Genomic DNA, 27,925 nt, shown 5'->3' with positions numbered 1-27,925 from the left:
ACTGAGCGTGGCCCGACACGCTCTTGGCCGGTTTTTAATTTTAATTATAAACTATTGCTGGACAAACAATCCGCTTAATTCAAGTTACAACTTCGAAATGGTGGGATTTCCTAGTCGTGTAAAATCGAATGTAGGTAGGAACTTCGATTCGCGTAGCTCGCTGGTTCAATAAAAATAAAGCAATTAGGTATGTCTAAATAAAGTTTGATTGAACTGTATGAACGGAATTTCCTTAGGGAATGATCCGGTATTGCGACCACAAACATTTCTATGTCGATGCCGATATGTTTTAATTTTTAATGAACTATATGATTTAAAATCCAAGTAATTATGAAGTTCAAGTACGTAATTAGGTGCAAAATGAAGGTGCTTTGAAATGCAAAACAAAAAATACAAGAACACTACAAAAATCAAATAGCTGATTATATAAAAATAAAACACATACCTAACATATACCTAAAATAAAAATATAAAATTAAATTTAACATTATCTAAACAGTGGTGGGCAAGGCACGGCCCGCAGCTGCCCGCAGGCCATATCCGGCCCGAGAAAGGATTTAATCCGGCCCTCGATCCATCGGCCCTTCAAATTTTGTCCCCAGAAATAAAAAGTTTGACCGCCACTGATCTAAAAGTTCGAAAGGCGCCGAAAATTCAGATACAATATTGCTTTACTTGAGTTAAGGAATTAAGTAATAAAAGAAAGGTAAAAACAGTTGCAGAAACTTCGAACTTTAGCTACAAACTATATTTTAAAATTGTTGCACCCACGGATGTACGAGTATGATATCCAAAACGACTGTAGAGGGGCAGGGAAAGTATAATATTTTTCATTTCTAATAATAAGTGTAAAACCAGATGTTACGATAGGCACTCCTAAAGTTCCAACATCTGTTCATACTTACATTATACTAGGTACGGTATATCCTTTTTTTGTAGTAAAAAAATGTAACGTACCTACCTAATTAATACTTTGAAGAGAAATGTAATTAACATAAGTACGCATTTATCTCGTTTTATTCGCGTTGCCCGTCGTTCACTTTTCGTGTAAAACCATATATGGGGACGAGACGGCCTCTATTTAACGGCACACCACAGCTACTTAATAGTTTCTTTCCCAGGAAGGACAGAATCGGAATTTTTTTTTGTTAATGAATAAATAACTATGAACTATAACGGGTCAAACATTATTGAGAGTGACGATTACGGCCTAGCGGGACAAAAGAAGTTTTATAAATCGACAATTATAGGTTATTTTTTAACAATTTACCCTAAAGTTAAGGAGTTTCAATAGCGTCAGCAGTGAACTGCGCTGAAGCACTCTATCATAAAAATAGAATGAAGCACACAAAGGCAGAGCGTGAAAACGGAATATATATAAATTAGATAAAGAATTACTTTACAAAGGCGACATGCTTCGGTGCTGTTCTTTGAACAATCTGGGGGACACAAAAACACGTTTGCATACAACGTATTTAGCAAAGCGTGAAGATAACCTAATATTAAGGTTATGTATGAAATTAGGAAACCGAGATACGACGGATAACTCCGAGAATTATGACTTTTCGTGATGTTTACCTAATTATTAAACAATTTTGGTATATAGTATTTTTTTTCGTGGCTGTGTAGTTTAATTCTATCCATTCCATTCCACTTTTCAAAGTTTTCGAGGTACGCATCCATAAAAAAGTAATAGGTACGAGTTAATATCTGAGACAATAGTTATTAGTTTTACAAGGGGGCAAAAGTTGTTGCGCGGTGCGGCTAAAACACGTACCAATTAGATTCTAATATTAGAAAATGTAATCTTGAGCGTTGCGAGCGTTTAAAGGCCCGTAGGTTAAAAATACATTTTCTCAAACATGCAATGAAATATTGTCTTTACGTTCCTTAAAATGGGCTGGGAAGTATCGCTTTTTGGGCGCAACAACTCGAGAGGACTGTAAAGAGATTTCATATTATTTTTTAGGCCTAGGCCTGCAAAGTAACTTTTTTTTTATAAAATATTGTCCTTTAGAGCATTTTTTTTAAATTAATTGTATGTTTGAGAAAATCACTATACATGCCTCGGCGTGAAAACGGATTCCCGGCCTCGTATCCCTATCCGGCCTCGCTCGCACGCTCGCTCGGCCGTATATACCCACTTGGCCGGAAATCCTCATTTTCCCGGCCTCTGATGTAATGTACTATTTTCCACCGACTGAAACACAACGTATTTCACCACGCCAACACGAGGAAATGCTAACTGAAAAACATCAAATCCATCTATTTAATAAACATTTATGATTCCAAATCCTCATTTAAAAGTCGATTCTACCAGCCAGCTTAAATAGGACATCAAGTTAAAATTTTCATGAAATTTCTTTGCACTCTTGTGGATAAAATGCAATTATCTCTACAGTTTTCGAAGAATCAAGACAGCCTTTACCAGTTGGTGTGGTGAAAAATGATTCAATCTATGGTTTTTTCGCAACGCTATTGTATTGGATATGCGTTACCTGTCTACGCTGCTCATTGCATCTGACACAATTGTCGCATATTTCGATGTCCGTGACAGCTCACAAAGCTCCGCGGGCCCAAATGACACTAATGTAATAAGCAGATTTCTACTTGTTTGTATCAGTGCAATTACTTAACGGCTTTTTTTAATGAACACAACTCGTAAATGAAATAAATGTACCTACGATTATTGAATATTTATTTATTTATTACTTATATGTAGGTATCGGCACTAATTATTTTAGTATTTTATTTCTGACATTATGAAAAGACGTAATTAAAATGGAAATTGAATCATATTGTACGAATTTGTTATTCCTACGATCTTTTAAAACATTTATTCGTTGTTTATTTAAATAAGGTACAGCGGGGCAAATCTCGACTGGGGGACAAATGTAACTGGTCCATTTTTTCCATGTTAATTACAATATTTGCACTATTAGATAGATTGTCCACCGGTTATAAATAAGGACTGATTCGTAACGAATTTGCCAAATTCAAGACTGTCTTAACGGTACCGAAGCCGGCCGAATCTAAGTTTGTTATTCTATAATGTGTTAAAAAAGTATTCAAAATTTATTATTTGTTAGTAAATTCATCATTCTCCATTTTTCCTTGCTGTTGTAAGTTTTGTTGTATGCCCTCCATCATACATCCGACAGAGTTTTTTGACACATTCTTAGTTGATAGTCCTATCAAGGATTATCTTTTTTTAAATATTTTGGTTGCTTATCGTTGGTGTCATTTAAATGAATGAATTACTTAGACACTCCATCCTATACCGGTTAATAGGTGAATACTGTGGGACTTCGTTAAATCAACTTTTTCACCAGATTTCAAGAGCATTGGCTTTAGCAAGCTGCTGGCTTCATAACTGTGGTGGATGATATCCAGCTATTGTCAGAATAAAATTGAAAGATCGTAAATATTATTAAATAAAATCTGCGAACAGCTTCTTACAGCAATTTTTGTTGTAGATTTTTCTATCAAAAAGTAACCAATGCCTGGTAACTGATACTGCATCGACTGAATTCCTGGTAAAGTAGATATTTGGAGACTCATCTACATTAACATTGTTTCATCATATCAGGAATCATAAAGAAATTGCCTTTCAGATTAGGTATATTATTGGTTGCCAGGTAGTGTTGAAAATGATTTAAATGCAAGTTTCGTCAACAGGAATCAAATTTTTGACAGCAGTTTGTCGCCGAATTATTTTCAGCGATCACTTTAATTTTGTTTATCTAGTTAGTTGAGAATTCCTTTTAAACATGATTTTAACATAATAATTTTGTGATTCTGGCAATTTGAATGGTGGAATGTATATATAAAGTAAGGTAGAAATTATCCAAGAAAAAGCACTCTGAATTGGGAAAATTCGTTACGAATCAGGCCTTATGGTAGGCGTGCTCACAAGGATACAAGTAGAACTCAACATCATAGTGTAATAATGGAAAAAATGGATTAGTTACAATTGCCCCCCAGTCAAGTTTTGCCCCGCTGTAACTTAAGTATCTAAGTGTAAATTAATATGTTACAGATATTTTTTATTAGTATTCAGTTTTATTCACGATAGCTCACTACTACTTTTGCGGTTCATTAGATCCCTGTAGTTTGGCGACCACAACTAAACATTCGCGGTTTAATAAAATGAGTTTTCTTGATTCTCATTTTGACGTCATTCTCTCTAATATATCTACTAATATTACTAATATTATATTCATATCATAGTATTTAATGAATTCGTTCTTTGAACAGTGATATTAATTTATTTGTTTAGGAGTTTTTAAAGTTACGAGTATATTTACTTGTTTTGATTAAATAGAGAGGACTAGTCCCAACAAACCGAATTGTCAAACTGTGAAAAACTAAAATATATAATTAGTAGGTACCTAGCTGTATTGTTGTCTATAAATAGGTTTTCGATTAGGAAGTAATTCATTTATGTAAATGGGTTCATGATCTACATAATTGCATGTGTATTACGAGTATAATAATAATTATATGAACGGCCGCTACTGCTGCATATAAGTACCTGATACTAATCAGTCACAGTAGTTACGCACGTAGTGTACCTTTAAATTTGATAAAATATAGTGTTTTATTATAGCGCTGGTAACCTAGTGGTAAGAGCGTGCGACTCGATCCGGAGGTCGCGGGTTCGAACCCCGGCTCGTACCAATGAGTTTTTCGGAACATATGTGCGAAATGTCATTTGATATTTGCCAGTCGCTTTGCGGTGAAGGAAAACATCGTGAGGAAACCGGACTAATTCCAATAAGGCCTAGTTACCCTTCGGTTTGGAAGGTCAGATGGCAGTCGCTTTCGTAAAACTAGTGCCTACGCCAAATGTTAGGTTTAGTTGGCAAGGTTCTCATGAGCCGTGGCAAATACCGGGATAACGCAAGGAGGATGATGATGATATTTTATTATACACTGGCTTTTGCCCGCAGCTTCGCTCACGTTAGAAAGAGACAAATAGTAGCCTATGTCACTCTCCATCCCTTCAACTATCTCTCACTTAAAAACACGTCAATTTGTCGCTCCATTTTGCCGTGAAAGACGGACAAACAAACAGACACACACACTTTCCCATTTATAATATTAGTATATGGATAGCTATTATGAGTAATGGTGACGAAGTTCACATGAAAAATTTTAAGCTTTCGATAATTCGGCGATTTATGTATAATTTTAAATTATACTTTGAACCAGCATCAGTAAACATGTGAAATGTGTTTTACATGTGAATTGTGAAATCAAGGTCTACAAATTTCTCAGCCTCAATGCGTTTGTTAAAGTCCAAACTTCATTCCTAGTCACTCGGAAGCACTAATGAAGTGACTATTGTGTTACGGAGATGATGAGTTTTACTTACGTGTTCAAAATAAAATATAATTTGCGAAACATTATACGCCTATGAAACAGTATCAGTGTTGCCCTCGCCTCCAAAACAGCAGTAACGAGCAATTTGCCATTCAAAGCGATGCGAATTTAGATGCCTCTGACAAGTAAATTGTTGCCAGCAGGTGGTAATGGGGTAATTTCCCCTAATTTAGACAAAATGTTAAGGTATCAAGTGTTACAAAAATTGCGTTTTTTGAACGTTATGCCCCATAATTAATTTTGTTGTACTTTTCATGATTTAGGGTGGTTAATTTTGTCCATCTAGCCTGTGTAATTTAAATAGCCTGGGTGGCTAGCCGAATGGCACAATCGCTCACGAAACGTTCACGAAACGAAGCGCTAGTAGATATCTATCTCTATCGCGCTTGCGTATTGGCGCGACAGAGCCAGCGGCGTATCGCTTTCGTTTGGCGTCGGAGAAATGCCATTCGGCTACGGGGCCTGATGTTATTATTATTTGTTTGTTTACGTGTACATAATTCTATATTATGCATAAGTATGCTGAATTGCTGACTGACTGTGACTAACTCGTAGACTCGGAGCCAAAACATAGAAGGTTGAAATCTGCACATGTATCAGATTCCATTACATATTTAGTAAAGTAAGTAGGTATTCTGTAAAACGAGTGACAGGGGTTACGAGCGCTTTTTGAGTGAGTATTAGGATTTTTCCATGACGCGGTAAAGGTTGAGACATTTTGTTGCTTAAAAGAGTGAGAACTTTGAAGGAAAACACTACACAAAGTTCATATAAAATTTCAACACAAAATCTACTTGAAACTCAACGACTTAAGTTGGCAACAGCTATGATTAAAAGCTCGACGTTACAGAGACGACGGACAGAGGGAGACAAGCATTTGTTTAACTTATATACATAATATATACGAGTATTTTGATTATTTTTACTAGACACTAAAACTAACATTAAGTAGCTAGTGGATGAAACAGAGAAATATGCGCGAGCGTTGTGAGATGAGCGTTTTCAGTTCGTTAACAACTTTGAACACAGTGAAATATACCTTTGTACAATTATGCATATTACTATATCGAGGAAAATAACCATCGATTCAAATGAATGTTTGTTTAAATTAATTTATAAATAATGTTGCACGATGGAAGAGCTAGCTCTACGTTTATCGAGTTACGAGTATGTTGTGTTACAGATAATTATTTTTCATCTTACAAACTCAATTTTAACACACTACGAATACAACTAGATTAAACAACAAAACATACATACATAAACTCACGCCTGCTTTCCTAAAAGGGGTAGAAGAGCACATGAAACTGCTCAACTTTCCATGCAGTAGATAGCAATGAACGGGTTGAAATAACCAAAATTGTGATTTTGCATATAAGTAGGTAACGTATTTTAAATATCTTAGGATATCGAAAACAATTTCTTCTTGCGTAATTTACATCAAAGCGTTAAGTTGCATAGATCTAAGCAGGTGGGCACAATAGCCCTTCATAAAGCTGCCGATAAAGGCCTGAACACACAGGCTAATCTGCCAACAAACTCGTTATATGAATCCTTGCAAGGCGTTTTATATTTTATGAGAATTACAAAGAAATTCAGCTTAGTGCAACTCACACTCTAATTTATTCTTTGTTACTTACACAATTTTTAACAACGTTTTTTTGTAGCAGAAACTTACATACATACATACATACATACAATCACGCCTGTATCCCATAAAGGGGTAGGCAGAGCACATGAAACTACTAAAGCTTCAGTGCCACTCTTGGCAAATAAGGGGTTGAAAGAAAACGAAACTGTGACATTGCAGTGACAGGTTGCCAGCCTCTCGCCTACGCCACAATTTAACCCATATCCCATAGTCGCCTTGTACGACACCCACGGGAAGAAAGGGATCACGGGAAGAAACTTACATGTCATCGGTTTTTTAGAACTTGATAATGAAATACCAAATATTATCATCATATTGTAGATATTATAAGGCAAATGACTTTTATGTTGATAATCCTTAAAAATCAAAACAAAAATAGTAAAATAAAACAGAAGATAATGTATTTCCAACACTAACGCCTCCTGACTCCTGATATAAAAAGAGAGTAAGGTATTTTACTCATCATAATATCCCATGAACAAATACCAAATTTTCGTTGTTAGTATTTAATAAATATTATAGGACATTAATTCTTACACAGACTGAGTCTCACAGTAAGCTCAAGAAGGCTCGTGTTGTGGGTACTCAGACAACGATATGTATAATACTAGCTTTTGTCCGCGGCTTCGCTCGCGTTAGTAAGAGACAAAAAGTAGCCTATGTCACTCTCCATCCCTTCAACTATCTCCACTTAAAAAATCACATCAATTCGTCGCTTCGTTTTGCCGTGAAAGACGGACAAACAAACAGACACACACACTTTCCCATTTATAATATTAGTATGGATACAAATACTTATATACATTGAAAATATCCATGACTCAGGACAACTATCTGTGCTCATCACATAAATAAATGCCCTTACCGGGATTCGAACCCGGGATCGAGGCGTAGCAGGCAGGGTCACTACCGACTAAGCCAGACCGGTCGTCAAAATTAGGTATTTACAGCTACAGTTATTTTTACTCATACTATAAAAGGTAAACCTACCTAAGTACTAATATTATTAAGTTTTAGAGCGGTTAAGTTACATGCAATGAAACAGCCTTCTGTTATGTCATGTAAATATGAGTTCTTCTTTGATTGAAAGATGAATATTGAACAAATGGGTACGGTATTGAAAAATAGCACTGAATAGTACAAGTTTCCTTCCTTGAAGCTGAAAGAAGGGCAAACAGCTTAGCGCATCTCCCTGAGAGCCTTCTAACGCCTCGAGCAAACGTACTAGGTGAATAGGTAAGTACTAGTCTATATTATAAGTTCATAACTTGCCGTGTATAAACAGGGTTAGGTACACCAAAAATAAAATTTGTCCTAAATAGTAAAGAATACAATTTTCAGTACAGGTGGTGCTTTTTTTACGCACTAGTGCGAGAAGTGGTTCAATATATGTCAGGTCGAAACTTCGGAGGTCCACCTGTACTGAAAAACGTCGTTCGATACACGTGCGAAAAGGAAATTCGTAACTCGTGTCGATTTAAAACACTCCCTTCGGTTGTGTTTTAATTTATCGCCACTCGTTTCGAACTTCCTCTTTTTCGCACTTGTATCGAAATGTACTATTTCAGTACAGATGGTGCTTTTTTTACGCACTGGTGCGAGAGGTGGGACATTTCTTGTCATGTCGAAATTTCGGAGGGCCATCAATACTGAAAAACGTCTTACGATACACATGCGAAAAGGAAATTCGTAACTCGTGTCGACTTAAAACACTCCCTCCGGTCGTGTTTTAATTTATCGCCACTCGTTTTGAACTTCCTTTTTTCGCACTTGTATCGTAATGGACTAGAATGTTCTACGACCATTTCAAAAATGGACCATACACGGGAACTTTCAACTTGTACAGATGTAGTGCGAAAAGGGTTTCCTTCGGAAACGTTCGTATTTGTCCTGCTAGTTCAGTCAACGTCAGTACATCTTGTACTGACAGTACTGACACTCACTGAAATAGCATGACACGTTCGTACGTTTCCGTAACAATTCGAAAGCAAATCTTTTCTACATCTGTACTTCTTTGAGTAATAGTGGGTGTACATATACGTAAGTTTATACATCAAACCCATATTTATTGAATTACTATATTTAAAGACGGCATATAATACTGATTTTATCAACACCCACTCATCGAAGTGGGCTATAAACACGTGATCTAAGTGATTTTACGCATTTACTCTTATGACATCAATCCTAAAGATAGTTATGGTATTACCTATGGCACTTAAAAAGGTACTTACGGTATATGACGGGTTTTCAAATCGTCAATTTTCAAACTTAGGTAAATATTTGTTTAATTTTACATGTACCTAAGCAGAGCCGCTTTCTTAACATAGTTTTAGACGACCGGTCTGGCCTAGCACGTAGTGATCCTACCTGCTAATCCGCGGTCCCGGGTTCGAATCCCGGTAAGGGCATTTATTTGAGCACAGATATTTTTTCCTGAGTCATGGATGTTTTCTATGTATATAAGTAGGTATTTGTATATTATATACATAATTATATCGTTGTCTGAGTACCCACAACACAAGCCTTCTTGGGCTTGCCGTGGGACTCAGTCAATCTGTGAAATAATGTCCTATAATATATATTTATTTATTTATTCAGGAGTCGGCCCGTGCTTGCCTGAAAGGTGTTTTGAGACAAGAGTTTTACTTTTATCAATTTTGGATAAAAATGAATAGGGGATAAGGTACTGACGTTCGTGGCGCCCTGTTCTCAAGCTTTCCCATTTCATACTTTTGTAAGTTTAACACATTCTATTCATAGCTACGTTCGTAGCGCTGTCACTACGGCGTAGCCGATAACATAGATTTCCCGCTATGTAGCAAAAATGGGTCATAGAGGCAAAACGACGATGTTTCGTGATTAGCACTGAATGGGATGGGTCAAATGTTTCCACGTTCGTTAACACCAAAAACAAAACTGCAATTTTGTATTAAAAATGAGAAATCCATAAATTACCTTAATAAAATTAAACTGATACTTTTTAATAGGTACCTTGTAAACAAAACGTGTAATTACTGGTGCAATCTGGAAGCTAAGACGCGAAGGGCTGACAGATGTCGGCCTGTAATTTTGTAGCGAGAACAGCTCCTAAAAATTCCGAAACTAAACGCAGGAAGAAATTGCGAGCACCATTCTGTATCTACCCAACTTTTATACTGTAAATTGTCCTGACTTATTTTACTGAATCTTTAACGTACAAGTTTTTTTTTTATAAAGGCTATAAGTATATGTCTTTTCTTTTTATTTTAAAATTATGAATATTAAGGAAAGCGCTGGTGGCCCAGTGGTAAGAGCGTGCGACTTTCTCCGGAGGTCGCGTGAGCTTTTCGGAGACCAATGAGTTTTTCGGAACATATGTGCGAAATGTCAATTGATATTTGCAAGTTGCTTTTTGTGAAGGAAAACATCGTGAAGAAACCGTACTAATTCCAATAAGGCCTAGTTACCGGTCGGGTTGGAAGGTCAGATGGCAGTCGCTTTCGTAAAACTAGTGCATATGCCAAATCTTGGGATTAGTTATCAAAGCGGACCCGAGGCTCCCATGAGCCGCGGCGAATGCTGAGATAACGCAAGGAGCATGAATTATGAATATTAAGACAATAGAAACATTAACTTTACTTATAAAAATACATAAAACACTCTCTCGTAGTAGATAGGTAGGTACGTCGTGTCTCAACATGTGTTAAGATTAACGTTTGATTAAAAAAAAAGATTAATCAGATAACGGGCGCATTGAATGTAAACATTGCGAAAAGTTTAACAGTTAAAGCATATCGAATAAGGGCCCCGTTGCCTACGCTCCCCGCTCACGAAATATGGCATGCATAATCTAACTAGCAACAGGTGTCCCGGCTTCACTGCGTCGATCCACACTGGCTGCTATTACTTATTTATACTCTTTTTATAATACATTACTATTTATAGTGTGTGGTGATGGCTTAAGAATTTCACCATCCCCTTTTCATCCCGTGAGTGTCGTAGAAGTCGACTGTGGGATATGGGTACAAGGTGTAGGCGACGAGCTAACAACCTATCACTCCTAAAACACAATACCCGTTTTCTTTCGACCTCTTAATTGCTAATAGTAGCACTGAAACTTGTGCAGTTTCATGTGTATTTGTTATATTTCTTTACCCAGTTCCGTAATACATGTTTTTCGTAGTTACATAATATGTATCATATTTATAATTCTGATGCCCTACCGTGTAACAACCGCAGCACCGTTTCAAAATTCATTCCATTCCAAAGTAATAAACTGCTTTTATAATTTCACTCACTTATCCGTAATGCACATAGGGGGGGTAAAGGTATACAGAGGGTTGAATTGGATGATATCCAGTAAATTTATTTTTAACAAGCAGAAACGTCTGCTAACGATTCTAAACATTTTTTATATTAAAGGAAAAAATGGAAAAATTTAGACGTCACCCCAAGACGTGTGTACATAAGGAAAGGCATGGAAAGATTTGCGATGTCCGGCGTGGCTTCCGTAGCTCAATTGGTTAAGAGCCTTGCACGGATTGCAAATGATGCGGGTTCAAGTCCCGCCGGAGGCGTAAATTTTTCCATTTTTTCCTTTAATATAAAAAAAATGATATCCAGTAAAGCATAATGTAACCCTAATATGGAATGTGCTAATTTAGCTAACGCAAGTTTTACATGATAAGATGCTTCCAACTTACGTAAAAAATAGTTATACACCGTGCATTAAAATAATTACCTACATTTGCCATCGAACGTTTAAAAAATTGGCAGGTCGACAAATAAGTCTTCGATTTTAGTGTTCAACATTTCTGCAACGAGCGAACTTGAAAACTTTAGGCATGTAGCGAAAAGCGTCTACGAACGAAGATCTTACCTATTGGGACGCTGGCAGCAAAAGGGTTATCCTTGTGCTTTACATTTGTCCTGCCCACGGGACATGGACCACAGTTGTGTATGGGGGGTAGGTATATGTTCAAAATACGTGTGGGTAAACCGACGAGAAAGATGTGTTTATCATTTATTTTTAGGGTTCCGTATTCCATTTGAAGAATAAATGTAACCCATATAGATATATCGTCTATCCGTCCATCTACCTGATCCTGAATCCTTTATCCAGGGAATGCACGGAGGCATTAAATTTAAATTAAATCCATATACATACTTACTTAAGTAAACTACTATCTTAGACCGGTGGTAAAAAGAAAGTTCCTTATAATTGCCATGAAAAGATAGGACAGTTCACGTATTTTTATATTCTCAAAGGTATCACGATTAATACAATAATTCCCATTCGCCTCAAGCTACAAATTTTGGCTACAATGTCTGACACTATACGTACAAAATAAAATCAAAAACGTATAAGTTATTGAAAATTAAAAATAATAAAAACGATGTTAAATTTGTACGGACTCTTCGGTGGGCGAGTCCGACTCGCATTTATTTAAGTAGTAGATTTCTGTGATCGTCAGTTAGCTTCTTTTATTATTATTTTATATTTTCGCAATGTAACAGCTTTTAGGTACGTGTATCGGACACAGTACTGAATGCCGTCGCCATAAACACTGATTATGGGGAAGCCACAAATTTCATGTAATTTATGATTGGTGGATTTTGCCTCAAAGCTTCTTCCGCCACAATTTTTCCTTAAATCGTTCTCGCCTCAATTGGCGAGGATTTTATGATAGAATGTAATATATTTTGGTGCCGCCTACTATTGCTATTGGTGCTGTCTATTTTTGTACTTACTCCGCCTAAGATCTAATAAGATGATAGTAGGAGTATAAAAATATTCCTCAGAAAGTTACTATTCGAAAGCATATTACTCAAAATTATACGTAAGTGATACTTCATCAAATGATTATCTAAACATTTTTATTGTAAAAGTTTATAGTTTTAATATAGTATTAGCGAGGATATGGGACGATCGATTCGCCATTCAAACGTGGACCCCATTTATCTTCCTGGATATTTAAATTATTAAAGCAAATTATGCAATTTGATGTATTTAATCAAACCTGCCTAATATGCCTCTAAGTTGTTTTATTTTGAATTATTCTAAAAGTTAGGAATATAAACTCCGGTTTCGGGGCTGACGTTCCGTTTCACCTTAATATTCTTATGTTATGTAGTTATAGTAGATTACATTTTCCTGTATTGAGGTCCACACTCCACAGCTTAGAAATTTTGGATTTGCTTGAGACGTTGCATACAAACTACTGTTTTGTATAAAAGTAAACGTAAGTGTGCCAATTCCACCGTCCAGTTACAAAAAAAGTAAAGCTTTACAGTCTGCTAAAATACAGGTGTCCTTAATACGACTAATTCCTCGTTTTATAGCCCCGCACGTTTGTAGGACACGTTGTGGATTAAATTCTGATTAATATACTTAAGCCTTAAAAGTATAAATCACATTTTGGGAATCTTATTAATTATGAACTTTTATTTAAAAAAAAAATGAGGACAGATATGAAATCGTCCTTACTTATTATTTTATTATTTAGATATACACCATAGTAAAATTTAGGTTTTTTTTTACAACGGACCTTAATTAAATTGTTTTTTCAAATATGTTGTTAATTATTCTGCAGAGTATTTATATGTAATGTGACTACGTACTTAAGTATTAAAACAAACTAGCACGGTACGTTAATCGCATGCGTACGCATTCTGTAATTTTTTCAAAATATTATTTTTTAAATGTATATTATTATAAATGGTTTATTTTTAATGTTAAATAATATTAATAATATTCCAAAACATTAAAAATACAATACGGATGTACAATGTACATATTTACGACTGTGTCGTAAAACAAGTTACAGAATAATGAAGTTTTAAATCTAACAATAATTTATTCATGTGAATCAGAAATGATGAGCTAAAGATATTTTAATTAAATATTTCTTTGATGCAACGCAGTCTGCTAACTTTAAGACAACTTTACAACTTTCTAAAGACTTGTTAAAAAAACTGTAATTTAAATGAATATGCAAGTTTCATTGAAGTATTTAACATTTTTATGCATTGTCTGTGATGTTCTTAAATTGAAGTATTAAATTTCAAACTATTATTGTTCGTTACTAAATATGAATAAAATAATTCTAAATTATAAAATAACGAGTTTCAAAAATCACTTTCAGTTATAAAGAAATATGGACTTACCCCATTGCCATTGCTACGGTGCTACGGGCTACGAAAGTTGCTACGAGAATGACGCGCAGAGCCGCTTGCTTCCCCTCTTATATACTAGCCGTAGCAACCGACCACTCGCCAAACAATATTATATAGGACGTGATGCACAATCATATAAATACCGTGGTATTCATAATGATTGGTAAATATTCAGGCAGTTCCTTAGAGTTGTGTTTAAAATTTCGATATCAATAAAAGTTTTTCAGAGATAAATCATTCATAAAAATACTGGAATCCAGACTGTGGTGTTTAGCAATTTTTTCGCATTTTTGTTTTTGTGATATTATGTCAATGCAAACCATTATTAGATTGTATCTACTACTACTACTGGTGGGAGACTTCAGGGGATAGGGATGCGTGAAGGAATTTGAGGGAGGCCTTTGCCCAACAGTGTGACAATACGGGCTCTTAATAAGAATAATAATATCTACTCAAAATTTTGACTTCAAACAAAAGCCGCATTATGACTTAGTGGTCCGACTATTTGTATGTTACCGCAAAACTTTTTGCGTGGGAGTAATTTGTTTGTCACGGCTCCCCTTTTAGTACATAAAATAAGTACATATTTTTATCAGAAATATTACAAATGGGTTCCTTTTTGGAATATCTGATAAACAACCTTGTTATATTAAACGTATGTGCGCATCAAATTATTCAAAATAAATTGATTCACAGGCGGTGACATCACATTTATATGATATCGATTTTTTTTATAAATATAGTAGGTTCAGATAGTTGGTTTTGGATTTAATTATAAGCATTGACATTCACATATCTAGTCATTTTCGTCACGGCAAAGCTTCATTTCCTTGGATACTGGATTGTGCTAAGGCGGCACATCATTAAGACGCTACGGGAGCGAAAATGCTAAAATAGAAAGGAGTCTTTCAATTTGGGAATTTCAGTTAAATTATACTAGTGTTACTAACTAGATTTATCGAAAAAAAATATCCATTAAGAACAACTCAGTTAAAAGATATTGCGCAAAAAATCTTTAAAATCGAGGTTCCGCTCTCGACTGTTCCATCCTTCAAAACTTATTTAAACGGAGCGAAATTTGAGAATCTGAATAACAATGAAATAATCTGTATCGGACCGTTTAGATTTTTTAGCTTGGGTCTTTGGTGCAAGTGGCCCTTAATGACAGTGTAATGACTAATGACATAAGGCCTCATGAACATTTAGGGGTACTTTGATAGAGACTTTGACATATCCACTAACATTTGCGTAGGTAATTTACTCTCTATATGCACCTTGTTCATAGTAGCATATACTCGAATATTTCTTACAGGGAGTACAACTTTATGTATATGAATAGAAAATAGAATATAAAAATTCGCAATAGAGGCACTGACGCTATAGGCCATATCACGTGACCGCGCTGATACTGCAGAATCCATAATATTAACGATATGAACGATGAATATAATTACCGTTCATTTAATGAAGACATCGATGTTCTCGCAATAATTTCAGCAAAGGCCAAGAGGCAATCATCGCAGCAAGGCGCCATCAATGCTGCGTTTCACTCGATGATAATGGGCAAGGAGTGTTTGATCTTTAACTAATTCATCGGAATCTTATAGAATTCCGCTGATACGATAACTTTACAAGTAACTTGATTAACTCGGAAAAAATAGACTGGAGACGCCTTACTTACCCCTCTTCCCAAAAACTTACACAATTCTTAAGACCCAGTGTAGTACAGTACATACAGTACAGTACAATTTCACAATCAATTTATGTCCATTCACAAAATCGCTTCGCCACTGATCACTGGTAATTAAAAATGTATGTCCTGTGAGCACGCGTAATAAACAGTCAACCACCCCAAGCTTACAAAAATATAGTATAACATTCCATTTGTACGTAATTTTGCTCTTATAATATTTTGATAAAAATATTTTTGTCATATGTCAGTTTTAAATGACATTTATGCAATCACGTACAAGTTTTTTTCAAGCCCAAGCCCAAAGTACCAAAAATAATTATATGAGTCATACATATACTGTCAAGAGGCCGCTGTTATTCTTATGTATGAGGTGACAGTTCAGTTTAGAGTATGAAAATAGTATTTTATACAATCGTGATATAATACAAAGCTTTTCAGTCGAGTACCATGTTTAGGCCACGAAGCTTGCTGAGTGGCCTAATAGTACGGTACGAGAGTGAAAAGCTTAATTATATCACTATTGTATACAATACTTTTTCTACGAGTCATCATCTTCATTATCAATGGACGGAAATATCATCATTCATGCAAGTTAAAATTAATGTTAATAGCGTCGTTCACCGTTGTATCAACATCGAATTACCTAGCAACCAACTGTTTGTAATAACCGTCTTTGATTGGCCGATAACGCGACAGATAAAAAAAAATGTGTTTCAGATGCAGACAAATTTGCCAGGCATCGCAAATTAATATAGAAATTGTATGAAGTTCTATTTTTGAAATTATTACAGTTAACTAAAGTCAATGGGATTATTATAGTTGAGTCGGAACTGCCATAGAGTATCCAATACTGAAAAGTTAGTACTTATAGTTTAGTCTGTGGTGTCCTAATTGACAGATTACAGTCGACGAGTAGAAAAAAATAGTTCTAATGAAATTCCGCAACTTGGCGCGTAGTCATATATTTCTGGTCAGGCTTTAACTCCAGTTCTTGATACAACCTGGGAAATACTTTCACCTTACAGAAAACCGCAGTCAAATAACACCTTAGGTACTCATTGTGTTCATGCCAGTGTGTCAGGTTACCAAAGAGCTCAAGGGGGGTACTATTCGGTGTGTTAGGGTCGCGTAAGCATTTTTGTTTGAATATCCTCAATTTTGGCACGGACATATCCCTATCTGGAGCAAATGTTTAAAGCTTATGAAATTTCGAATCAGAGAGTCTAAACAGTAATTGACAGTACTATTTTAGCACTTCGTTAGATTACACTAGACACGACTAGACACTACATATAGCAACCATAAATTTTAAATTTTCACTTGATTTTCACTAACTAAATGGGTTTTAAAACAAAAGCATGTTTTAAATTTTAATCGGCGGTTAAAGAAACACTATCCCATCGTCCTTGTCAAAGAAACGAATTCAAATTTACCTTGTAACTCAAAACTATATCTAATTGATATCAGTCGTGCAAGCATTTGCCTCGTATTTATTCATATGTTTATGGGCGCAAGCGAGACGCTCGTGTCACTGATATAATTTGGATATCATTTTGCCGTCAATTTGTAACTTTGAATTGTACTGAAAGTTAAGTACCTAAATCCTCAGAGAATAGTCTTCGTAACATAATATATAATTACACTGGTGTCACCTGCAACAGGTCGAAGCCTAACGAAGAGAAACGGAGAGCCCGCCAGACAAATAAATGCGAGTCTTTTGGTCCTTAAGTAGCTTAAGTCTGGAAAACTTCAGCCAGCGTGGCTTGTGTTTAAAAATAACTTAAGACTAGAAGCTGTTTTCTAGCTAATTTTAATACACTTTTACAACATAAATCACGTAGTTAACAACTACCTACTCAGACCAAACTTGATTAAGTTTCATGTAATTTAATCTAATACAAGCATCGCCTTCTCAAAATCCAAACACCATTTGCAGGCGACCATAGAGGAATAAGTTAGCTATTTCTAAATCTAACGCCCATGTCGGGTGGTTTAAACTTTTTTTTTCTTTGTGTATGATTCGACACCGCAGTTTTGAGTTTTTGCTAACGTTGCCTGTGTTAAGGCTGTGTCCTATTTACTCGACGTCTGACTTCAGCGTCAATGTTTGTGCGAAGTCCATACGCCCACGTTGACGCGTGTAAAAGACCGTAACGGAACGTAAACGTAAGAAGGTAACGTTGAAGTATCATTTAAATAAATAAAATAAATTCTCAAGTTGCATATCGTCACTACTTTTAAAAAATCTCGTATCTCACGCTGTTCCTCAAAGTTAAAACGCAGTAAGTCTATATGCCTTCCATACATACTTACTACAATTTTATTTTCATTGACAGACGAAGATACAAGTTTTTTTTAAAAGTAGTGACGATATTGCCAAATAGATACACTTTAAATGAGCGTTATTGAGCGATATACGAATCATTTCATGAAAGTAACTGTTTTTTTTTCGAACAATTTTGACTTTTTTTGAATTAGCCAAGTATATTTATAGGAAGAGAAAAAATATTTACTACGTAATTTTCAACTCAAGTTCTCCTGAAAGTCATGCTTGTTTTCGTTTAACTTGATAGCTGAGGGCTGTTAGTTCAATACCCACTTACAAGTTACGCGCAACATTTCCCCACATGTACGTCGGAAGGGAGCGTCCAGATAAAGCCATCATAGATAATATAATAAACTGTTAATATAATAAAGCTGATAAGCGAAGCATTAACGGGTGTTTATCAATTAAGCGACTGACGTTAGGAGCTGACAGGTTGTACCACGTGTTTGTGTCACAGGGCAAAAAAGTACATGAAATAACTATGCCACTTACTTCATAAACTACACTGTTCCATATTAACTATGTCACAGACGTCACAGTGACAATTAGATTTTATTTGTGCCCAACTTGGTGCAGCCTAAGTTAAAGTCGATATCAGTTTTGGCCAAAGCTACTAGAAGAAGTTAAGGCTCCTGATAAAATTGTATCTTTTTTTTAAATTCTGCATGTATGGTAGACTCAACGTTGTCACATTTGAGCTCGTTAGATTTCTCGACTAATTAATTGTGTAGAAAAAGGTATCTTTCTTAGAACGCTTAAGTTTATACACCTTGATGTACGTACCTACGTATGTCCCTATAGCAAAATCGCTACTTTTTTTTTCACAGACCATAAACCAAATTCTAACATATAAACAAAAAATAAAAATTATTTTTAAGCTAAATGCAGGTCTCTCTAGAATGACTAATCTTAAACTAAGTGGTTAGTATGCAGGAACGCGCGTCGCATCTAACTTATAGTTTACTTAAATTTTCTTAGTTAGCAGAAAGGGAATTAGCCTAGACTTGAATATTTTGTCTAAGTTCAATTGGTGTTATAATTTCATGAATAAATAATATTGTACCTAATATCAAGCAACCTCTGCATATGCGCCCAAAGTGTAAACAAACTGGGAAACAAACAATACAAACATGCATCAACGTCATATTAAATTTATTGTCATTAGCTTATTATATTTATTTACACAAGTTTTATCTTTGCTGCATTCTGGCGCCAGAAGAATGCAGTGTCTGTCTGGTATCTATTTTACTTTGACTCTAAAAAGCAATGGAAATCAATCAGTCTAGGTATTGATATTTACCATTATAGGTACGTTAATCGTACGCACCTAAACCTAAATAAGGAACGCTAAGTTGTAATCTTAGATATGTAATAGTCCACATAGATAAAGATGATTTACTCGGCTTAGGAGTTAATACAGAGTGGGGCCTGTAACAAAGGCGAAGAATTGAACTCTAGGCTATTCTCCTTATACTGATCAATATTTGTTCGGCGACTTTAAAAAGTAACTTGTATTTTGATTTTTATTACCCTTGAAAGTTTTTTCTAAGAGGTAATGTATTGCGAATTCTGTTAAGTCTAAAGTGTGACAGACAACTCAATGACAACAATAATGGCGTACATTGAAGCTAATATTTATTTTGTATGAAAAATTAAAAATTTAAAGACTTCATAATTTTTAAAAGTCACTGAACAAATGTTGATCTGTATAAGGAGAATAGCCTACAGTTCAATTCTTCGCCTTTGTTACAGGCCCCACTCTGTATAAAAAAAAGATTCTACCAATAACGTTACACCAATGAAATAATCATAATATCTAATTTATAAGAAGTCAAATAAACGTAAATGATTCTAATCTAAGCTAAGGTTTCAAAGCGAAGCAAATTACGAACAGTACGGATAAAAAATATATGTATTTTCTGTATAATTTTATAGCAATCTTGAAATGTTATTAAGCCACCATTGCATTCTAGCGACATAAGTATGTTATGTGGAATATGTTATGAGTTGTGAGAGATATTACAAAACTTATGAGTCTAGAACTAAGTATGTCAGCTTATTGTAAAATCGTTCGGGAGAAAGGGTCGAGTACACAGGCCGCACTTTTTATCAGCGACTAAAACATTGAATAGGTGTAGTTATCCACCTACCTAATATATTTAAGTACCTAGCGTAATTTTAATCCATACTAATAGATATTATAAATGGGAAAGTGTGTGTGTCTGCTTGTTTGTCCGTCTTTCACGGCAAAACGGAGCGACGAATTGACGTGATTTTTTAGGTGGAGATAGTTGAAGGGATGGAGAGTGACATAGGCTACTTTTTGTCTCTTTCTAACGCGAGCAAATCCGCGGGCAAAAGCTAGAATAAACATTGATAATAATGGATTATGGAATAAAAATTCACATAAAAATGACAATAAAAATGCCGAAATTAACTTTAAAATCTCTACTCTCATAACATGTTTCCTTCTTGACCTCAGAAATGTGTGTTTAACATCTTTCTTTCCTCGTGTTACAAGTGTTTAAATCAGGCTTACAGTAGTAGCGATGCTGTCACATTAAACATCACATACTTGTCATACTAAAACTATTTTTGCGTGCTGACTACTAGGTGACTACTGGTGGGTGTTTTAGGTAAGAGTGGCACTGAAACTTGAGTAGTTCATGTGCTCTGCCTACCCCTTTATGGGATACAGGCGTGATTGTATGTGTGTGACTACTAGGTACTAGTTCAGGACACAATTTATAAATCTTACTTTTAACTTTCATTCTGCACTCTCCTTTATAAAAGATATTTGAAGTGTAGGAAAGTGAGAATAATTTAAAATGTTAAACGGTAAATATCTAAAAAAGTTCTGTTTTTTTTTTCTTGAAAATAACTATGGTTAAAGGTGCAACCTTATCAAAAATAGAATGTAAATAAAGGTACAGATGGTGCTTTCTGCACTAGTTTGCAAAGAAGTACATCGATTATCATGTCGAAACTTCACGAGTATGTACCTACTGTAAAACGTACTATTGTCGATGATGAAAAGACGACGGAAGGAGCGCGACCATCTTAGCTCTTGCTTTATTAGTCTTTTTTAATAAAATTTACAAATATTTACATCATAGTAGGTTCCTAGAGCAATAACTTTACCTGTTTTCTCAAAATTGAATGATTAACATGATACACTTATTAGACAGGAATTCTTACCTAAATCGCGTATAAAGGGAAATCGGGAATGAATATTAATATTTATTTGTGGCCTCGCAAATCCGCAATATCTCTTACATGCTTCATATAGCAAAGTTATTGGGCTATATATGAAGGTAGTACATACAATACCATGCGTTTCATGGTTTAATATAACCATAACGTAGGCTGACTACGAATTGGAGGATAAATAACCTTGAACGACGGCTTAGTCAGTTATACTATGGAGTTTCATGAATACATGCCTAAAACACCTCATAACAAATAGTAGGGACTCAATGAAATGTCTAAATATAATAATACTGAACGAATATTTTCCCGAAAGAAAGCAAGGTAAGGCTATACTGTCATAAATTTGATCATAATTATGTTTAGGGAGCATATGAAAAACACTATTTTAATTACACTATTTTAGTTTATTTAGGTTAGGTTGTTGCGTCCTAAACATTTGCTTATCCTTTACTGGTCTAATATGTGTAGTGCGATAGTTAACATATTTCGTATATTATGTCGAAAATTTAAAGGCATATGTAAATTATGTACTTAAGTAGGTACTATTTATAAACTGTTGTAATATAGGTAGGCCCATGTGCGAATATAGTTAATTCGTAACAAGTGGCAATAAATTCTTCTTCTTCTTATCGTGTCGAGGTTCCTTTCTTATACAGTAGATGCCCAATAGGCAGCAGCATTAACAATAAATTTAAATATGACCACAGCGATTGTTAAATCGACAATCTCATCTCTTCATCAATCATCATCAACATTATTGAAACGAAGTAGCAGGCATAACAGAAGACAGGGTGGATTTTTATAATGGGTCAGTGAGGGCAGTTCACAGTCTTAGAAGATCGTCCCTCGATTTTAAATTAATCCGTACTAATATTATAAATGGGAAAGTGTGTGTGTCTGTTTGTTTGTCCGTCTTTCACGTCAAAACGGAACGACGAATTGACGAGATTTTTTAAGTTGAGATTGTTGAAGGGATGGAGAGTGACATAAGCTACTTTTTGTCTCTTTCTAACGCGATCGAAGCCGTGGACAAAAGCTAGTGAATATATAAATATACGAGCCTAAGAAAATGTCGACAAATTATCAGGCAATAAATTGTCTTGTCACCATAATCACGGCGTTCTAATCACCCACTTTTGTCGAAGCCTAAACAACCCGCATTACTTTGTAATTTGTCCGCAAATTGCTTTTTGCGCCGCAAACAAAATTAGCCCTTTGAGCGGTGACAATTATAGTTGCAACTTACAATCTGAACACATGAAAGATACTCTTCCGGTTCTGTACATAATAATTAATTCATTAACTAAGTAACTTACTTAGTTAAAGAAGTAACTGTAGGTATACATATATAATGTATTAAAACACAAGTATTACCGTTGAGGTAACTGGTGACCGAAGAGCTGGCGACTTCCTCGCACAACGTATCAGCATTGCGATACAGCGAGGAAATGTCGCCAGCATCCTTGGTACAACGCCTCAAGGGTCTATTTTAGATATTAGCTAGACTTTTTTTAGTTTAGTCTTAGTTTCCTATATAATTATCTAAATTATGTTCATATTTAACCAAAGGCATTTACATGCTTAAACGCAAAAGTCAAAAAGTAGTTCATCTAGTCATTTAAGTACATAATTAACTCACGGTTGCCTTAACCGCCAAACACGCTGTTTTTTATTTTATTTTATTTTATTACAAGGAGATAAAACAGAAACATACAAGTGAAAAATGTAACATGAATAGAGAGCGGATTTCATGTAGCGATTTAAATATTAATATGGATATACTCGCATAATTTATTATTTATTCTACACACAAAAAATGTATAAAAGTAAAACCCTTTTTGGATGCTTTTGTGAATATTGGGCAAAAATAATAATTATAATATAATTAATAAATAAAAAAATGTTTGTAAATTTTTAATAATTTATTTATATAAATTCTTGTAAAAACTTCTATATTACGACTCAAAAAATAGAAAAATTAAAATAATTCGCTTCCTGTATACAAACTCCTTTATTTAGAATGAAATACTTTTCTTTAAATGTAGATATTTACAAAAATAATTACATTTAAAGAAAAGAAAAATTACATTTAAAGAAAATAACATTAATTTAATCTAATTAGTCAGCGAAGTTTGCGGTGTGCGATGTAGATGCGATAGATTGTAAAACCTTAATATAATCCACATGACATGTATTTAAAAAAATGCACTAATCATATCCATATTAATATTTAAATCGCTACATGAAATCCGCTCTCTAAACATGAAAAAATGCTGCTGTTGGCGCATACGTCTTTTTAGGCAGTTTCAGTATTTTCAAAAGTTTAAAAAAACTGGAGTGGAATAATAGTTATTATTTACTCCATATTTTTATATACATACTAATATAACATTTTTTCCACTTTTTATTATTTTACCACGTTGTCGGCGTGATTGATATACATATTGGTACCAAATTTCAACTTTCTAGTGCTAACGGTCACTGAGATTATCCGCAGACAGACGGACGGACGGACAGACCGACATGGCGATACTATAAGGGTTCCTAGTTGACTACGGAACCCTAAAAATCATATTAACTAAGGTAGGTAGGTATATGTGTTTATTCAAGATACTGGTCACCCAATAAGATTATGAATTTATGACGAACTACTTAAAACTTACAAAATCGGACAACTATAAGTTATTTCCTTCCCAACTGGGGACAGGCGTCTGGGTTCGACAACTTGGAGAATTCAGCTTATAAAATTCACTTTCTAAAGTTAGCTCCTAACTACTCGTGGAAGTCTATGTAGATTACAAACTTCCTATGGACTTTAAAACAAATCGTTAGTCCTAACTTCCAGAAGTAGAAGCTCTAATCTAAAGATATGTCAACTTGTCAACTGTGCTAGTACCCGAAATACATTTATAAACAACTAGCTTTTTCCCGCGGCTTCGCTCGCGTTAGAAAGAGACAAAAAGTAGCCTATATCACTCTCCATCCCTTCAACTATCTCCACTTAAAAAATCACGTCAATTCGTCGATCCGTTTTGCCGTGAAAGATGGACAAACAAACAGACACACACACTTTCCCATTTATAATATTAGTATGGATAAATACATTTTTAAAGTAACAACACAACATCCGAACACCTTTTGTACTGCTGTCTCCTTCTTGATGGACCATAGACGATAATATGGACGTTAATGAAATGACCTCAGAGAGACCTGCCCAACTTATGCCATCTTAATGGTAATGAACTAATGACACATTCATGACATGAAGGCGAAAAGTGTCAAGATGTCCACCGTAAAACGTGGATAAAACATTTCGGCAACAATTTTTAACTAAATTAATGGTTTTAAATAATGTTCTAATCATTTTAACAACTGCAATATTCAGTGGAATAATTCATAATGTCAGTAGTACTCGTAATGATCGTATAATAACTACGTTAAAATATTCCAAATTTCGGGTAAAAACGACTATAGTAAACGGAGAACCTGCATCCAAAGGACAAATGCCTTATTTAGTGTCGATCAAGGCTACCCAAATAAAACTACAAAATGTATCTGAAGACGGAGGAACGTTGTACGTGTGGGATAATTTATGCGGTGGGAGCATCATACAACCTCAGAAAGTGCTCACGGCTGCGCATTGCTTTGAGTTCAATAACTTTTTCGCGGTCACTCACACGAGTTCTCTAAGAGTCGTCGCGGGCAGCTTGCAGAGCGAGGTAGTGCACACGGGCAACACGGAAACCACGGCCAACATGCAATGGAGGGGGGTCCAGCGAGTACGGTTGCATGAGCACTTCAACTTCCCGCTAAACGACATAGCACTAATAACATTAGAATCGCCGTTTCTATTCAACGCTAATGTCAGTTCCATACGTTATGTCAGGAGTGCAGTTGATTTTCCAGCATTCTGTAAATCGGGCGGGTACGGAGATATGAGCTATAACACCAATTTAAGGTTACGATCATCTGTTTTAATGGTAGCCCTAATCAAAACGATGCCAAGATCGAAGTGCTCTAGAATTTGGGAGATGGATATGAGTACATACGTTTGCTCGGACTCGGTGGTCTCTGACGTGGCGCAGGGAGACTCGGGCGGACCGCTGGCCTGCACGGGCACTGGGGACCGCAACGAGGAACCTGGGAAGGATGTATTGTTGGGCATCGTGAGTGGTAAGAGCTTCGACAGGACGACAGTCTTCACGCGCGTTTCGTCTTACACGGGGTGGATTGAAGGCACTGACGCTAATTCAACTTCTATATTAATGAGTAACTGTGTGTTCATTGTGTTGTTTTTTCAAATATATGCCATGTTACTTTGCTTTCGTGATTTTTGATGTAATGTTTATCCCATCCATTCATATTCATTAGAACTATTTTCTTCATATTATACTGAACTGTCTGAATATATGCAGTTTATAAGAATAACAACCCTCTTGACAATAGTCATATATTTTTGATCGAGTTTTAAAAGGAGCTTAAACAAAACGGTAAATGTGTAAATGTACACTCATTGTGCGACCACACCGCTGCTTAAAAAACGGTGACGGTACGGAATCGCAGTGACGCATCTTATCCGTAGGTACCGTTTTTACCGCATGCTCCACAGACCGCTGCTCAAAATACGCAGACGGTACGGAATCGCAGTGACGCAACGTATCCGTACCGTTTTTACCGCATGCTCCCTGCATGCTCCCCACACCGCTGCTCAAAAAACGGCGACGGTACGGAAACGCACGACGTGCCCCATACGAAAGTCCCTGCGTTTCCGTACCGTCACCGTTTTTTAAGCAGCGGTGTGGTCACACCTTTAGAAAGCATATGCCAAAAAGAGGAACTTACAAATTACGGAATTTAGAGTTACCTCTATTCTTCATGTTACAAAGTTTGTAATAAAATAAATAAATTAATTAATTTGTATTAAGATTTAATCTTAGTCAATGCTCATTGAAAACTACTTACATAAAATGCTATTACCATCTCTATTTATGTAACGTCAATGTCAAGTACAATTATGAATTATTTGTAGAAAAACATTTTAATATCTAAATTGTCTAGAAAATATGTAAAACTATATACCTACTTTTCGTATTTTGGTAATTTAGTTCAATTCATGAATGTTCCTTACTATCCATGTATTTTTACTAATTCTGCAAACATGTGGGGCAGAACGAATTATAATGACTTTAAAATACTCGTTGAATCGTATGAAGACAGTAATAGTAAACGGAGAACCGGTTACTCACGGCACAGTTCCTTACGTCGTATCCATCAAGGAAGGCTACCAACTAGGAGAAGGCCAATTCACAGCCAAGAACTTGTGCGGCGGAAGCATCATTAGCACAGATAAGGTCCTCACAGCGGCTCACTGCTTCGAACGTAACAACTTCGCATACGTGAAAGATCCATCACGATTAGCAGTCGTCGCAGGAGACCTGAGAAATGTCATCAATATAACCGAATTCATTTCGAATAAAGAAACACAGTGGAGAAGAATCAGTAAGATTGTTATACATCCACTCTTTAACTTTCCTTTGGATGACATAGCAGTTGTATTTGTAGACCCAATTTGGGATTTCTCAGAATATATTACACCTATTAAAATTGCCAGGCTTCATACAGATTACCCGGACACGTGTTACGCAGCCGGTTACGGGAGAACTTCGCACGGCCCGGAGAGCCAGAGATCGCAAGTGCTTCTTAGAGCTAAAATTACGGTAATTCCAAGAACCAAATGTAAAGAAATTTGGGAAGTGGATATGGATGAGTTCGTATGTACCAACTCTGTGAACGCTGACGTGGCAGTGGGAGATTCGGGAGGACCCTTGGTGTGCCGAGGCACCGCGGACCCGGAGGAGGAGCCGGGCAAGGAGCTCCTAGTGGGGGTGACCAGTGGGAAAAATTTTGATCTTACTAGTATTTTTATGAGAGTTTCCGCTTACGCGAACTGGATTGATCACGGACTTACTTGGAATGAAGGATATTACTTGAAAAACTGGTGCCTTTTATCTTGCTTTTTATTATTGCTTTTATATATTACATAAGTCCTGATGAGATTTGTCTTTTTTTGTCATTGTCGACATTGTCTTAGTTTTAAGGAGGTACCTAACGTAGACGTTTTTAGTCGGCAACATCAGGTAAATCCGACCAAATTAACTATTTAAGCCAAGTTTAAACGTGTTTTTGATTTCGGCACATAAAATATGTTTTGTTCTGGCGCAGTCGTACTACTATTACATGTCTATGTGTACGAAGTGAGTCGTCCATTCAAGAACGCGGAGGGACCGCCTTGCCCGGTCCTTCTAGTAGGGATGACCGGTGGTAACAAATGTGCTCACACTAGATTTTATTAAGAGTTTCCGCTTACTTGGACTGAATTGACTAAATGTTTGTATTTTTTTTTTTACTTTAAACATTTAATGCCATTATCTGGACACGCAGCAGCGTGTCAAGCCAAGTTCAAGTAACAGAATTATTCTTACTTGATCCTTCGACGAATGTC

General features: G+C 35.7%; 2 protein-coding genes across 3 annotated transcripts in view; one reads left to right on the top strand and one right to left on the bottom strand.

Annotated features, from left to right (window-relative positions):
- The window catches only part of LOC125236977 (myosuppressin-like), a 44,072-nt gene extending 18,389 nt beyond the window's left edge, over positions 1–25,683 (bottom strand). Inside the window, exon 1 of one of the 2 annotated variants that reach the window (XM_048143927.1) lies at positions 25,473–25,683. In XM_048143927.1, the coding sequence (XP_047999884.1) occupies positions 25,473–25,588 (116 nt within the window). In that variant the 5' untranslated portion in view covers positions 25,589–25,683. Of the gene's footprint in view, positions 1–14,185; positions 14,245–25,472 lie in introns of those variants that run through there. The other variant, XM_048144079.1, reaches the window with a different exon arrangement.
- Positions 25,684–26,478: 795 nt separating this feature from the next.
- Positions 26,479–27,449, top strand: LOC125236911 (venom peptide isomerase heavy chain-like). The gene is given in 2 exon segments (XM_048143851.1): positions 26,479–27,257; positions 27,259–27,449. Coding segments are annotated over 2 exon segments (762 nt in total). The 5' UTR covers positions 26,479–26,540; the 3' UTR covers positions 27,304–27,449.
- Positions 27,450–27,925: the final 476 nt, after the last annotated feature.

This window comes from Leguminivora glycinivorella, chromosome 1 (genome assembly GCF_023078275.1).
Source record: "Leguminivora glycinivorella isolate SPB_JAAS2020 chromosome 1, LegGlyc_1.1, whole genome shotgun sequence".
Taxonomy (NCBI): domain Eukaryota; kingdom Metazoa; phylum Arthropoda; class Insecta; order Lepidoptera; family Tortricidae; genus Leguminivora; species Leguminivora glycinivorella.
Note: the sequence above shows the minus strand (reverse complement) of the source record. Positions and strands in the feature narration are given on the sequence as shown.